The 14538-nt window shown below is 42.0% G+C and overlaps 1 protein-coding gene across 1 annotated transcript in view; it reads left to right on the forward strand.

Annotated features, from left to right (window-relative positions):
• plxdc2b (plexin domain containing 2b) overlaps positions 1-14538 on the forward strand; it is an 81978-nt gene that overhangs the window by 46178 nt on the left and 21262 nt on the right. Inside the window, exons 5-7 of the mRNA XM_068709940.1 lie at positions 6125-6247; positions 8969-9087; positions 10512-10611. Coding sequence (XP_068566041.1) covers positions 6125-6247; positions 8969-9087; positions 10512-10611 — 342 coding nt within the window. The remainder of the gene's footprint in view (positions 1-6124; positions 6248-8968; positions 9088-10511; positions 10612-14538) is intronic.

Below are 14538 nucleotides of genomic sequence, written 5' to 3' on the forward strand. Positions count from 1 at the left end.
CCAAACAATTAGTTATTTCTTTAAATGTTGCCTCTGGGAAGTTAAAAAGGCTCGTCTGGCACAAACCACAGTACAAAACCACCACCGACGCTCTGCCCAGCCAAGCAGACAGCCTGACACAAGACCATTTGCTACAGCGCTCACCTCCGCAGGATACTCTGGGATGAAAAAACAAACCACTCCCAACACGGCACCACCAGCTCCACACCAGACTTAACTGGAAGAGAAACCAGACCGATGGGTTTGGACTGGAAACAGGAGTCCCTGTGCCAAGTGGCCTTGCACACTCTGATAGACATGTGTAAGGAGCTAGGGGTATCAAGACGTGTGTGTGTGTGTGTGTGTGTGTGTGTGTGTGTGTGTGTGTGTGTGTGTGTGTGTGTGTGTGTGTGTGTGTATGGGGGGGGGAGGGGTTAGACACGTGACACGGCAGACGTGTTTGCCAGAGTGTGCAAAGCAATTTTCCACTTGAGTCTTGACGGCGAAACCACAACACCCCAACCATCTATTATCACATGAAAGACCAAAGCCCTGCTCTTACCCAACTATTTCAGAGATGTTGTGCTGCCGCTGGAATAATAAAAGAAATAATCCGCCGTGATCGTCATTATCATCGCCGTCTCGTTCCCCCCCCCCACACTTGATCCTCCATCAGTGGCAGAGTTGAGTTGGGCTGAGAGGCGTGATGATGGTGTGGAGGAGGCGTGGACGGGCTCAGACGCTACTGGAGGGGAGATAACAAGAATTTGCATTCCTCCAGACAGACAGAAAGGGACGAGACCGAGGAGGAGGAGGCAGCTATCTGCCTCTCGCAGGCCTTTGGGGCTTTGTCTCCAACACGCCGTCCTCACATCCCTCCATTTCAGGGCCGATCAATCAGCTCGTCCTCCTCTGCCCACTGGACCATCTTTTCTCCCGTCTTTCGTTGCCGTCAGCAAGAGTCACTGTTTTTACTTGAGCCAATATTTCGCTTTGCTACCTTAAGTGTGCTGAACCTCTGCAGGAAAAGATCATTTGTATCGTTTTTTGTATTTTCTGAGTTACGGTTTCTTTCTAAACACTGCTGCAGCCACTTCTCAAACACATTAACGGCGAAGCAGCGCGAGGAAGTTGGCATGCAGCCTTGTCAAACATATGAAGTCTACGTCCACTTTTATGGGTTTCACTCTAAAACTTCTCCACCGCAAGAAGTCCTTTTGAGTTTGAGTTCTAAACGTGTTACTTGTTTAAATTAGGAGTAAAAATAGTGTGATGAGCTTGTTTTAATCTGTTTAAAATACAACTCTTGTTGAGACTTTCCCAGAATAAGTGCATATACCACAAAACAACATCAAATAAGACACATTACTGCACAAATTTCAAGAAAAATTATCTTAAAATATATTGATTTGTATTAGAAACAGGTAGAAACCATCTCCTTCTTGTCTTTTAAGATGTTCAAAGTTTAAAGACTCACTTTACACTTAAAACTTGCTTTTTTGTGCACATTTAAAGCCATGTTTATGCCACTTTGACGCCTTACAATGTGGGTCTGAAGCTATTATTTGATTAACTTCTTAGCTGATCAACAGACAATTAACTGTTAACAATTAAAGGAATGCATCTCTACTCCAGCGCTAGTGTGAAACATGACATTCAATGCTGACTTTAACACTTTAAACTGATATTCTCAAACATTGTCACTTCAATAGACTGCAACACATTAAATATACTAGAAATGTCTTGAAAATGAATGCATTACGCCAACAAAGAGGAGAAATATTCGTACAGTCAGGACAATTACAGGGACTGTCAGCGTTCTGCAGGTGTTGTAATGAACTGACTTATTGTAGATGTGTGTGTGTGTGTGTGTGTGTGTGTGTGTGTGTGTGTGTGTGTGTGTATATATAGCTCGACATGTGGAGACTGAATACCATGATGATATATGATCTGACCACTGCCAGCTGTGTCGACAGACATCCAGCTGTGCCATGCTGTGTACTGGTGCGGCCAGCTGTCAAACGTTACCTCCAGAATACAAACAAAGATTCAGAAAACACACAACATTTGGTATTAAATATCGTCGTCCAGCTAATTGGTGATCGCAAGCATTTATATGTAAGGCACCAAATACATAACGTGTAAGGCAAGTACGGGAGCACATGAAAGGAAACGCGGTGTGATGTCGTCCGCGCTCTGCGACCCAGATGTGTCGGCGAAAACAAACCTTAAAAGGCTGCAAGATAAATCAGAAGGATCACAAGATGATTAACCAGACAGGAAACATCTCCGCCGTACAAATCATCTTTATTATTTCAGGTTTTTATTGTGACGTGTTGGATAGTATAGGCCTCTAAAGATTATTACAATTAAACAAACAAAGACGGGACCATCACTCTTTGGTTGAAACTCTCATGGACGTATGAAACCTATAGCAAGTGGTAGAATGTAACTAAGTACAGTTACTCAAGTACTGTACTTAGTTACAGTATTTACATGCTATGCTACTTTATAATTCTACTCCACTACATTTCTTCCACCACTGCCTATGGCAAGCAACACCGTCTCCTAGAAATTAAGTATTTCCTTGAAAAAACATCGTCACTGACCGTAATTTAAGTAATTATGTTTCCCTTGACAAACACAATTTCTAGGAGACAGGGTTGTGACAAGGATGATCACTTTTTCTTCATCTTGGGCTGAAGACGTTTGACTTCTACGTGTGACAAGTCACGCAGACGATCGCTGCCATTTGTATTCCGAAGAGATCCGTTTGTGAAACATAAAGCACATTACACATGTTTTTCCTCAGAAGCCATAATGGATTTGTTATAGGCTGACATAGTATTGTTTGCTTCACTTAGCAATAAAAAAAACTAAACAACAGACGTCTCGTTTAAATAAAAAAAAAAAAAGCAGTTTCACAATACAAATGACTAAATAAAATGTGTGTGTGTGTGTGTGTGTGTGTGTGTGTGTGTGTGTGTGTGATCCGCTCCGGGACTTTCCCGGCTCAGAACATCTGCGATAAACAGAAGATATCCTGTAAATTATACACAGCTTAGTATGAAGGAACAAAGTCCTTGTCTAAACACGACGTCCAATAAAGTGAAGCTTTGGTCTGGTGGTCCTGCTAATTCCTGCTCTTGTTTTTCTTGGACGCACACAGCCCGGCACTTTTGGGTAGCGGCACATATAAACAGAAAGAGTTGGAAAGAATTATCCTGCGCCATCCCACCTTCCTAAAAACCTCTTTCTCCACCTCAAACTCCTCTTCATTATTTCTCCTCTCCTCTTGTATATGAGCTGCTCCCTAAGTTCCCCTCCTACTCAGTCCAGGCTCCCTGCGCTGTAAGTGACGGCCATAATGGATGAATTGCCTCTCTATTGAGCGCCCCGCGGCTCTCGCCTCTTTAGCGTATTGAGAGGCTGTCTGATTTTCTTTAGACTGTTAAATAAGTCGTATTGTGTTTTTAGGAGATTGCTGGTACGGAGCAGAAATAACACCCAAAGCAAAGCCTAAGAAAGAGTGGATGAGATCAAAAACGTGCTCGGGTTGAACGTTGGGTAAATATGAGATGAGGTGGCTGATCTGTGTCGCTGCACGGTCAGATAAAGGAAAGTGCAGACACAGCAACATAGAGCCCAGGTCTGTACAGGTCCAGGTCCCACCGTGGCATCGTGTTTACCTTCACCGAGGCAGGTAGACTAAACAACCCTGCCTCTTTAGTTTCTGTCCTCTTTACACTCATTGTCCATGACATGATGTGCTTTTATCTGCTGGGCTGAGTTTGTGTCCTGCAAACACAAAAATGCGTCCATATTCCCTTCTCAAGCTTTTAAATACAACCCGATTCACAATTAAATCACGAGAAGAGCAAAAACAAAACATTCCTCACATGTTCCACAGTGGAGGCCTTTGCACTTTTGAATTATTGGAATAGCAACAGCATCATAAAATAGAGAAGTTAGTGAGTGGCCATGGATTTAAGGAGTATTTCGTCAAATCTTGTACTTTTTTTTGATAGGAATGAACTAACCATGGGACCTCCTGTTATTGAGCCATGCAGCTTTAGCCTCATTCACTCCAGGTGGAGTTCTCTACAGTCACATCTTCACTCCTCACTGAGTGTATGCTGACACTGCTCTATAGAGGTGATTCTGAGCTGGGAGGTCTTCAGGAAAAGATAGATTCCCCTCATGCTCTGCTCCTGGTTTCCAAAGTGATAGATGTGTTTTTGTAGCCAGACGTCTGTATGAGGAGACATATGGTGAGATGAAATAGGAGTTTATGGGCCTGGCCTCAATGAGACTTTTCCCCAAAAATCCTCTTTTCTCTTTGAGCAGGGTTGTTCCTCCCTTAAATGCCTCAGGCAGCTACTTACTGTGTTTCTGTTGAACCTCTTCAGCAGAGAGGTCCCTTCAGAAGATGATGATTTCTTACTCGGGGACGTTTGATGATTTATTGTGGTATTCAGTACATTTTTGAAGGACTTTTAGCTTAGCACAAAGAAAGGAAATGGCGCAGATACAGCTGACTGTTGAAGTAAAAGATTTCCAAAGCGTTCTATTCACATATTTTAATATGTATTAATAGTTATTTTGTTGTCCAGAAAAGACCATGGTTTTAGTGATTTGCCGAATCCTGTATCTGCAGGTACGCTAGACGATTACAACCAGTCTGAATAACCTTAAAACAAGACAAAAGTGTCAACACCGGGAGAAAAAATAAATAGATGCCCCCTCTCCTGTTGTAAGAAGACTTTTCAAACGAGTAAAAACGAGACAGTCTTTTTTGTATTTCCCTTTTCGAGATGCACTGTGTCTTATTAATTCTTCAAACTCTTCTTCAAAGGTAAATTATATTGGATGCATGTGATTGTCTCACCCACATGCCATGTTGTTTGTTGTGCGTCAAACATGATTTAATGAGTACATGTTAAGGTTTGTTTTGGACATTTTTGGAGTCAGAGTGAGAAGCTAAAAATATATACATCCTTAAATAGCAGCTGACTTTGCTAAACCTTCCTGTCAGAAGGGAAATTAAGACGCTGTTTGATTCTGTTGTTATGAGTGCAAAGACAGTTCCCTCGTGATGAATAGTGGGCGTGTCCCCCGGTTCTAGACTCCATTAATAACTCTGTGTACAGACTGCTAAATGATGCAGCTCTAGTTAGTGTTGACTGAGCATGTCCCCGCTCTGTGGAGAGATCTATTTGTGTCTCGCTAAAGGGACACGCAAATTGTAAAAAGTTGACATAATCCTTTTATGTTGTCTCTTCGTTAAGAGTCCGTGATTGATGATGTAGAGTAAAAACACACCTACGTGCGGATGTAAAGGAGTACAACAGGAGAGTAAAAGGAAGGCACATAAACCCATGGTAATATATTTACTGCTCATTCAGCAGAGACAGGGTGAAAAGGGTAAAAATCTTAACTATTATATATCACCATGAAACTCCCCCAGCTGATAAAGAAAGGTTAAAAATTATTTTTTCATTGACATATTAGAGTCAAAGGTTATTACGGAGAGAATTTTGTTTTTTATCACATTAATCCACTCCATTATTCAGAAAATACTGTCAAAAGCCATTCAAAAAATACATTTTAGAATCATTTTGAGTATTAAAGTGTTATATAAATCAATGAATGATTTATGAACAAACCCCTCAGTAACAAATCTTCAGGAAATGGATGAGAATAAAATTGGAACATTTTGTGTATGTAAGTGCTGCTCAAGTGGAGATTTGTGGCTTGGAGTCTGAGAAACTACAACAATTTGACCAGTGCATGAAAAACAATGTCTTCAAAAATAACAGCGCTAATTATTTGCAGCCTGCAGCGTGAGGCCAGAGACAGAGAGGGGGGGGGGTCGGTTGTGGGTTAATGAGGAGCTTTTAACTTTGGACTGGAGGGCAGACTTGTAGTCTGTTTGAAACCTACTGTATCTGATAAGAGAGGAAGGAAATGAAGGGATGATTGATGCTTGTTTTTATGAGTTGCTAAAGGGTGAACCCACCTTAAAACACTTCATCAAAGCAAGTACAACAAGTAACACGTGGCTGATTCTAACAAGAGTGCAACTTTCATTTAAATCAGAAGTCAGACTGCTGAGAGTCACATGTTGTCTCCGTTTCTTCCTCAGGGTTCATCTACACAGGTGACGTGGTCCACCGGATGCTAACAGCTACTCAGTACATCGCTCCTCTGATGGCAAACTTTGACCCCAGTGTCTCCAGAAACTCCACTGTCATCTACTTCGACAACGGTAACAGCAGTTTACTAATTCACCTTAGTTCTACCTTCATGCGTAGCAGTCGTGTACTCTCTTTTGTGTGATGCATGAAGCACAAACTGATGCTTTTGGCTCCAACCAAACGTTTTATTCTGGTAAGGACGGAATGAAACTAGGTCTCCCGCAGCCAACTTTGTGTTAACAAGCTCCAGAAAATACTGAAACTAATGCACAATCATGTCTATGTGACTCATGAAAACAATCAAGACAGCAAAGTGACTGATAACGTAATGTGTTCTGTTGTAATTGGGAGCTTTAACAATCACTTTAACGTACAAATAAATCCACTTTTACCAACAGTAAACTCTGCAGAGGCTTCACACATTAGTCCCACTGGTAAACAAACAATACATTATATCTAAAACTAAGACTGACATACAAAAGTAACACAACCTTTCACGTGTTCTTAATTGGTTTTACAGAACATTGAGACATACTATACAAGCCATCCTCATTTATTCACAAAACAGGAAGTCTTTATCATTAACTGATTTATATGAAACCCTCCTTGACTTCGATAACCTCCCTTTAAATTCCACTTACTCACTTTAAACTAAATTGATGCACTTCCTCACTCTCTCCACCTTTCTTTCGCCGTCTGTGATGGTTGTTATCCATCACGGCCGTCATTAATCCCTTCCTCCGCAGCAGAGCGACTGACCAACGGAGTGACCTTCTGCAGTGTAGCTCATCACACTTTAACCAAACTGGCAGCCGATCAATTCCCCCCTGCTCCTCAACACGCCGTCCATCGGTCAATGTCCCGCCGATACAGCACAACAGCTGTACGGCCTGTTGTGTTGTGGGCCGAGTGAGCGCTTCTTTTCCTCAGAGACGTATCGGTTGTTCTGGACACGCAAACAGAGACAGTGTTTAGTTGTTTTTTTGTTCTCTGCTAAAGAATACATGTGACTGGTTACACGAGTGCTGTAAAAACATCCTGAAGTTTGATGCACGCACCGTTACGAAGGAGTGAAGTGTTTCAGCATCCGACGGGACCATTGCGACGGCAATGTGTTGGTATTTTATACATTAGGAATCATCAATATTTTTGGGAAAATAGGCTGCACAGAACAAACCACACTAAACAACTCCCCCGTGCCGAGGGTGGGCTTGCATGATAGAGCTAGATTTGATTTGTTTGTTTTGAGTTCATACAGCTTGTTAAGCTCATAAGTGGAATTAGAAACAAGGCCAGTGTGTGCTCCCTCCACGTCTCCTCACCCTCTCTGTATTCTTTAGCCAGAGAGCCCCAGATAGCATGCAGCCTCCCCTCCTGAACTCAATGCATTTCAAGCAGACTTATATTAGGGCTTAACTTGTTTCTAACTGAGTAAGCATGCTTTGCCATGAGGCACAGCTGCAATTTAGCACTCTGGTCCACCCTCTGATATCCCCTGAACTCTGTCCTCTTTAATGCATGACACAGCAGCTCTTCAACGCTCTCTCTCTCTCTCTCTCTCTCTCTCTCTCTCTCTCTCTCTCTCGTTTTTCTCATCCAAACAGTCACAATATTGCCCGCTGCCCTGAGCTCTACAGCTGTCTAACCTCCTTCTTTGTCTGACGCCAGAGGCCCTCTGTACACAACACATGTACTTTATAATGGGGTTTCCTGTGCTCACCAAACTGTCTCGGCTATCTTTACTTTGTAGGGAAGCGCTCCGGCTATGCGACGGAAAAATTGATTAGTTGTGTTAACAAACCTTTATTGCCCTGGCGCACGGCCAAATGACTAGCTGGGAGAAGGGAATGGCTTTCACATCAATAGGTTCTCCAAAGTCCACAGTAAATTACAGCGGTGTTAAAAGTAATGTGAGGCCCGATGTCTGGAGGGTAGAGCTGAAGGTCCCGTGAGTCTAATGCTAATTTAGTACTTACCCACAATCATGCAACACCTAATGAGGACTCTTTGTGGTCCATGTGTGATTTAGTTTTGGCATTTTGGCTTTTAAGTTACTCTCATACTTATTTATTCATTCATTCATTTGTTCAGTCTGCCTCGAGAGGGGCTGTGTCTAAACATGAAACACGGATCCAGGATCAGTGCAGCACCCAACCCCAATTCTGAGCAAATTAAACCAAAAAGTGTCTCCTTCTGTAATCCGGGTCTTTAAATTGGCGTCGATGTTGCCTTCCTGCTGGACATTTTAACTAGTTGGCGGCTGCTCTTAGTCGGTGTATTTGGACACGTTTCTGTATCATAAGAAGTAATTTACAAAACTGCAATTCTCTCCTGCACAGCATGAAATAGAATCGCTACATAATCCATCACAGTAACCGTCACGCCTTGATTTTGTTTGCTCAAAAGTTTCGGTTTTAGAGCTGCTTCATGCTGCTCCGGTGGAGTGTTTTCATATCAGTGCTCACACTACTTGGCTGTCAATCACCTCAGGCCCATGGGGGGAAATGAAGTCTCCGCCGTGAAATAATCCCTCAAAAACATATTGTTTTACAAACACAATTGTTACATTGATGTCTTCTCATTTACAGGCTTTGCCCGGGCAGCGGTTCATGTCACGCTAGATCTGAGACACGAGAGATGATTTATTGTAAAAAGAGTGAAACACGATTCAGCGTTAGAAATAAGATAGTGAGGCAGTAGCTTCCAACGACGCCTGTACTTTCCTTTAATCTGGGTGATTGTATGCAGTCCTGCGTGTGGTGATGAGCTCTCTGTGGTTCGTCCTCCTGTAGGGACCGCTCTGGTGGTGCAATGGGACCATGTCCACCTGCAGGACAACTACAACCTGGGAAGCTTCACCTTCCAGGCCACACTGCACAACACGGGCAGGATTGTGTTTGCATACAAAGAGGTCAGGACTCATTCATTAAAACTACTTAAGCAGTGTATTTCTTTCTTTGTGTTGCTTCCTCTGTCTCTTTCTGACACCACTAACCGTCTGAATGAATGACGTGTTTATTATTGTGCAGCTATGATCAGCCTGCATGGGAGTACAAGACTTAATAAAAGACAGAACCAGAGTGCTTTTATGAAAACAGGCTTGAACAATATTCATTATTAGATCTTCAGACCTTTATTGTCTACAGCAAAATGTATAAAACCCTGACATTTACTATAATACTGGAGGAATCTGAGTAAATACTCATTAGGCCTTTCTCTTCAGGTCTTTCGGGACACATTTACCTAACCTATACGCACCAAAATTACAATCAAATAGCACTCACTACTCTAGGATATTTCAGGGTTTGGCAAGACATTTCATGGAAATATTCTTAAATCATCACAGGTTATACAGAGAAATAAAGATAACGGTACTCGCTTTTCATTTCTTACAAATTACACAGCTCACACAAACGTGTGTTTAGCTTCTTCCTTATTCTATCTGACTTTTTAAAATGTCCATCTATCACTTAACGCAGCCACATGTGTTCACTCATTACACAGCAGAGTGATGCCGACATGAGCAAATATGTTTAACGTTGCTGTTTCCATTATGCTTGCAACATTATTTGAAATCATGTTACAGGTTTTTTATGTTAGATGTCCCAATGGTGTGTGTGTGTGTATATATATATATATATATATATATATGAGCTGGTACAGACTATATACATAAAACGAGAAACAGAGCAATAACACAGAGATAAACTACTTAATTCTACAGAGAAATAGAGGTGGTAATGAAAACTATCATCCCACAGAGCCTGCTGAAAGGGTGTAAAATGGAATTAACGAAGCAATGATCTATCTTAATTGCAGTGGTTTATAACAGCAGGGCCTCTTTTGTAATTTGTTATTTTCACATCTTAGAGGAGTTGTTGGAGGTGTTTTTCTAATAGGTGTTTCATTACACTGCTATTTGAAAAAGGGCAACCTGACCGTCACATCTAATCTGAGTTCTGATGAGATTCTTGAAGATCACAAGGTTTGTTTGGTACTGAGCTTCAGCTCCGACTGCTGTTTTGAAGCCTTGAGTTTGGCATTTTGTCCTCATGTTTACGATGTTTACTGAGGTAACAAGGTCATTTTCCCATAGACTTCTATACAATCAGACTCCTTATTCTGCAAACAGAGGAGTCGCCCACTGATGGCCATTAGAAAGCATGCAAGTTACTTCTGTATTGTTGCCACCTAACGATGCCTCAGCACATTCTTTGAAACGTTGGCTGAATTGTCTGTGCTGTCAAACTGGTGTGGCCTGCTTCTATGTTCCAGCCTGCCCCGGACAGATCGCCGTGGTTCTGGTAATTGATTTTCCCCCTTTTTCTCTCTCAGATCCCCATTGAGGTGTCACAGATCAGCTCTGTCAATCACCCGGTGAAGGTGGGCCTGTCTGATGCCTTTGTGGTGGTCCACAAGATCCAACAGATACCCAGTGAGTCGCAAAATCATTTTCTAGCTTACGTTAGAAAGGAATCAGAATTAAAGTTGAGTTTTAGCCGTTTGAAGATACAAGCAATAATGCATAAATCTAACCTTTGTGTAATTTTGTCCAAATGTGTTTTCTGTATCAAGCATCCAGACAGATCAAATACAATTATTATTGCAGTAATGTTTATGGCTGACTGGCTCTACCCTTCAATACAAGACTGTACATGGATCATTAACTGTTGAGGAGGTAATTGGGACATGCAGCTTTAGTCTCGGCCTTTTAGCACAATCTCACGTATGTTGCCGTCAAGTGCACATTTAAGAGCCTTTGACAGGGTTCTCGTTTGAATCAAGTGCGCTGGAGGCTTCGTTTTCCACCAGCTCACTGAGCTAGCTGTCATTAGCTGATGAAACCTGCAGGTGACATTCGACATTTAAGTGGACAAATTAAACGACTTGACAGCTGGAAAGAAGAAGCTGCCTTTGTTCACTTGTGTGTGAAATTAAAGACTGTGTCTAAAATCACTCATTACTCACTAGAGTCCGCTTTATTGTGAGGTTGCTGTATAGTGAGATTCATTATACCCTATATGGTAGACTCAAAGTTACCCACAATGCATCATGAAAAGTAGAGTACATTGTTTGATTGATTTGTTTATTTGAGTTCCCTGCACCATATGGACTTACAAGATACTGGACAACAACGGAATACACAGCCAAAGATTAATTGTTTCAAAAACTATGAAAAATGATTGGCCTGCAGAACGGAAAGCTTGACGAGCAAAGCTGACTGACTGTGTTCATCGTTTCATCGGCTTTTTATTTACCCTTTTAAGCTGCGCCTCGTAGCTCTGAGTTCAGCCTCGTCTGTTTTGCTTTAGCCCCGACTGTCACCACCTCTTCTCCAACACGGCTCCACCTCTCTCAGTGGGCAGAGGCATGGGCACGGCTCCAGATCTGCCTCGTGCACTTTGGAGTCACTGCAATTTAGGCCCATTAAATTTAAAGCAAATGCAAGCGAAGGGGAGACACTTCAAAACACATTTCCACAGTCGGGCTCTCTCTCTCGCTCTCTCTCTCTCTCTCTCTCGCTCTCTCTCTCTCTCTCTCTCTCGCTCTCTCTCTCTCTCTCTCTCTCTCTCTCTCTCTCTCTCTCTCATGGACCTTGACTCAAAGCCTTCCACAATAATGAGTTGTCAGATGTGATTTATTCAGTAATTTAAACTCTGTTTTGATTGCGTGTGTGAAACTTGAATAGCATTTATTTCAAAGTTAATAGTTTAGAACTTTGAACCCAATACATAAGAGGGGATTTTTTCTGTGGCATCTTTATTTGGAGTTGGAGAAATGTCCATCTGGAGAAACGTGCTGCGACCACAGCCTTTTACAACATTATGACCGCTAACGCTAAAATGAATCTGGTGCTCTTTTACAGCACTCCCCCTAGAGGCCTGGAGGACTTCTCTCGTGTTGATGTGATATGCAGCGGGTTTTTTCTCTTGTATTTGTTTTGAGGTCTTTGTGTTTTGTATTTGCAGCATGTTTGCTGTTGTTTTATTTGATTTAGATTGTTGCATGTTTTTAAGTCTGGCTTAGGAGTAAAAAGAACTGTGAGATTCTGACATGGACTTTGTTTTCTGTCTCATCTGAAGGCTTTTATTACAAAATCTCTTTCTAGAGGTCTTAGTTGGGACTGAGGGATTTGTCTATTGAACCTGTTAGCGCGGTCTTCCTCGACATCACAAACCAAGCTGTCTTTGATGTGTTCGATGCAGCATGATGAAACCAGTGAGTGCAGCTGTTTGCTTATGGAGTGATGAAATCTTGAATGGAAGCAGATTGAGGCAGAGGTGTTTTGTTGAACATGAGTGACGTCTTTGAGGAGTTTTCTTCCTCATGTCAAACTCTTTTCTTCTGTTTTGAAATGCATACTGTCCTTATTCCAACAATGTTTTAATACACCGAATCTTTGAGGAGAGATGTAACATCCAACACCTCATTTACATATATTATGTTAAAGTCAAATGTCAACATTTGTATCATTGCTTGCTAGGCTAAACAACAAATGACTAAGCCCCACCCTTCTTAGTTACTGTGATACCATCACAATAGGGTAATAAAACATTGGGTCCTTTGTTTTAAACAAAGATTGACAAAAGCCAGCTTTTCATTTTAGACCGCCATCTTTTAATTTTGCCAACTCAAATGTCAACAGTCAGCTGGGGGCGGCTCGAACCCCACCGCGACCCTGAATGTGATAAGCGGTTAAAGATAACGGATGGATAACCATGTTTGGCAAAGGTAACGCTATCTTGTGTAACGTTGGCTGGGGTTGCTGGAGTGTTAAGCTCCCAGCAAATGTCAGAGCAAACAAACACTGTTTAATCCATTCCTTACATTTTTGTTATTGTGTTTTAGGCTAAATCACAGAAACCACCCTTCAAACTCTTTAAATGCAGATTGTCCGTCTTGCTACAGCCTCATGTTCACTTCTTCAACATCATCATCTGTTCAACGGTATTTAATGAAGAGTCAATTGCTAAGCTAGCCTTCAGTCACTGCAAACACCTGCAACAGCTGAAACAAATACAGTCTTTGTTTTCTTGCTGTGCAATGAGCAGATGCTATTTGCAAAGTGCACAGGTTCATGTCTGCGTCTGAAGCAAAAAGGGCAGGATTTGCATCTTGCGCCTGTCAGTCCAAAGGGCTTGAAGTGACACGTGAGCTGAAAGAGTCCGTGGAGAGAGCAAAGGTTCTTACACCTTAAAATTCACTTTTAGGATCCCATGGGAGCTCATGTGTCCGTAGCTATTCAGTCGTTACAGTTAATGTGTGACCTCAAGCCACATTGTGTTCTCGCGCTCTGCATATCCAGTAGAAATGTAGTTTGGAAAAGATGCAGCTGAACTATTTTCACATATTTTCCATTGTGTCTGAAGACAGTCGATCCATTATTAATACATTGCTTCTGTTAAGTTGCCATGTCCTGAGAAAATTAAGATCCTACCGGAGATCAAACAAGGAGGAGAGCCCTGACTGCTGCAGGCTGAACCATGCAGAAGTGTTTCAACTCAGTTAAGTGTCTGCAATGGCAACCATGGAAACTAGGGAGACATTTTTTTTCAACCCAGCTTTGCCCCGGATTAGACGCTCAAATAAAACATTTTACGCTGCCTCCAGGCAGAGCAATCCAAGACAGAGATGAGAGGGAAGATTTGTGGGTGTCCTGTGGGTGTGTAATTAACAGGTCAGGTGCAAGCACATGTGGAGACCCGGGTTCAATGCTACGTTATGCATTATTATCCGTCACAGTGAGTTATTCTTAAAATGAAGCCAACACCACCTCTGTCCTCATATCTTCCTGCCGGTGTCTGGATTAATAATCGTGATACCCAGCATGAAGGTGCAAAGACTGGAGCTGTTAATCATTTACGGTTGTCATTCCATGTTTTTATTTTCAGGCTTTTCACAGCAGATCTCTGCTTACGAGGAAAACATTGTGATTTAATACGTTTGCGATATCGACCCGCCAAGAGTTTAATCATGAGGTTAAAGAGGTCGATTGAACACATTGTAATATTTTTGTGTAACAGTACAAACGGCCAGAGCGCTGCCTGATGAGCACACACACCATTCCTCCATCGATCTCTAGCTCAATGTCTTCACATCACATTTGTATTGATTTCCATGTAGTTCTCCCATATGGATGAATGAGCAGTAAGAGGCTGCCTGGTATAAAGCGGGAATGTAAACACATTTTTCCTTTATATTTTATAGCTTAAGAGTGTAATAACATGTGCAAGTGTGTCTTATCTGGACGTGATTTTAATTTGAATGAGGGTTAACTGACTCTCTTGAGCGTAATTGATGACACGCTTTTGCTACCTTTGTTTAATAGCATCAGTGAAAGCTGTAGCTCAGTCCTCATTAG

Source organism: Cebidichthys violaceus, unplaced genomic scaffold (assembly GCF_023349555.1).
Source record: "Cebidichthys violaceus isolate CVI_PGR_0920_01 unplaced genomic scaffold, fCebVio1.0.p SCAF_15, whole genome shotgun sequence".
Taxonomy (NCBI): Eukaryota; Metazoa; Chordata; class Actinopteri; order Perciformes; family Stichaeidae; genus Cebidichthys; species Cebidichthys violaceus.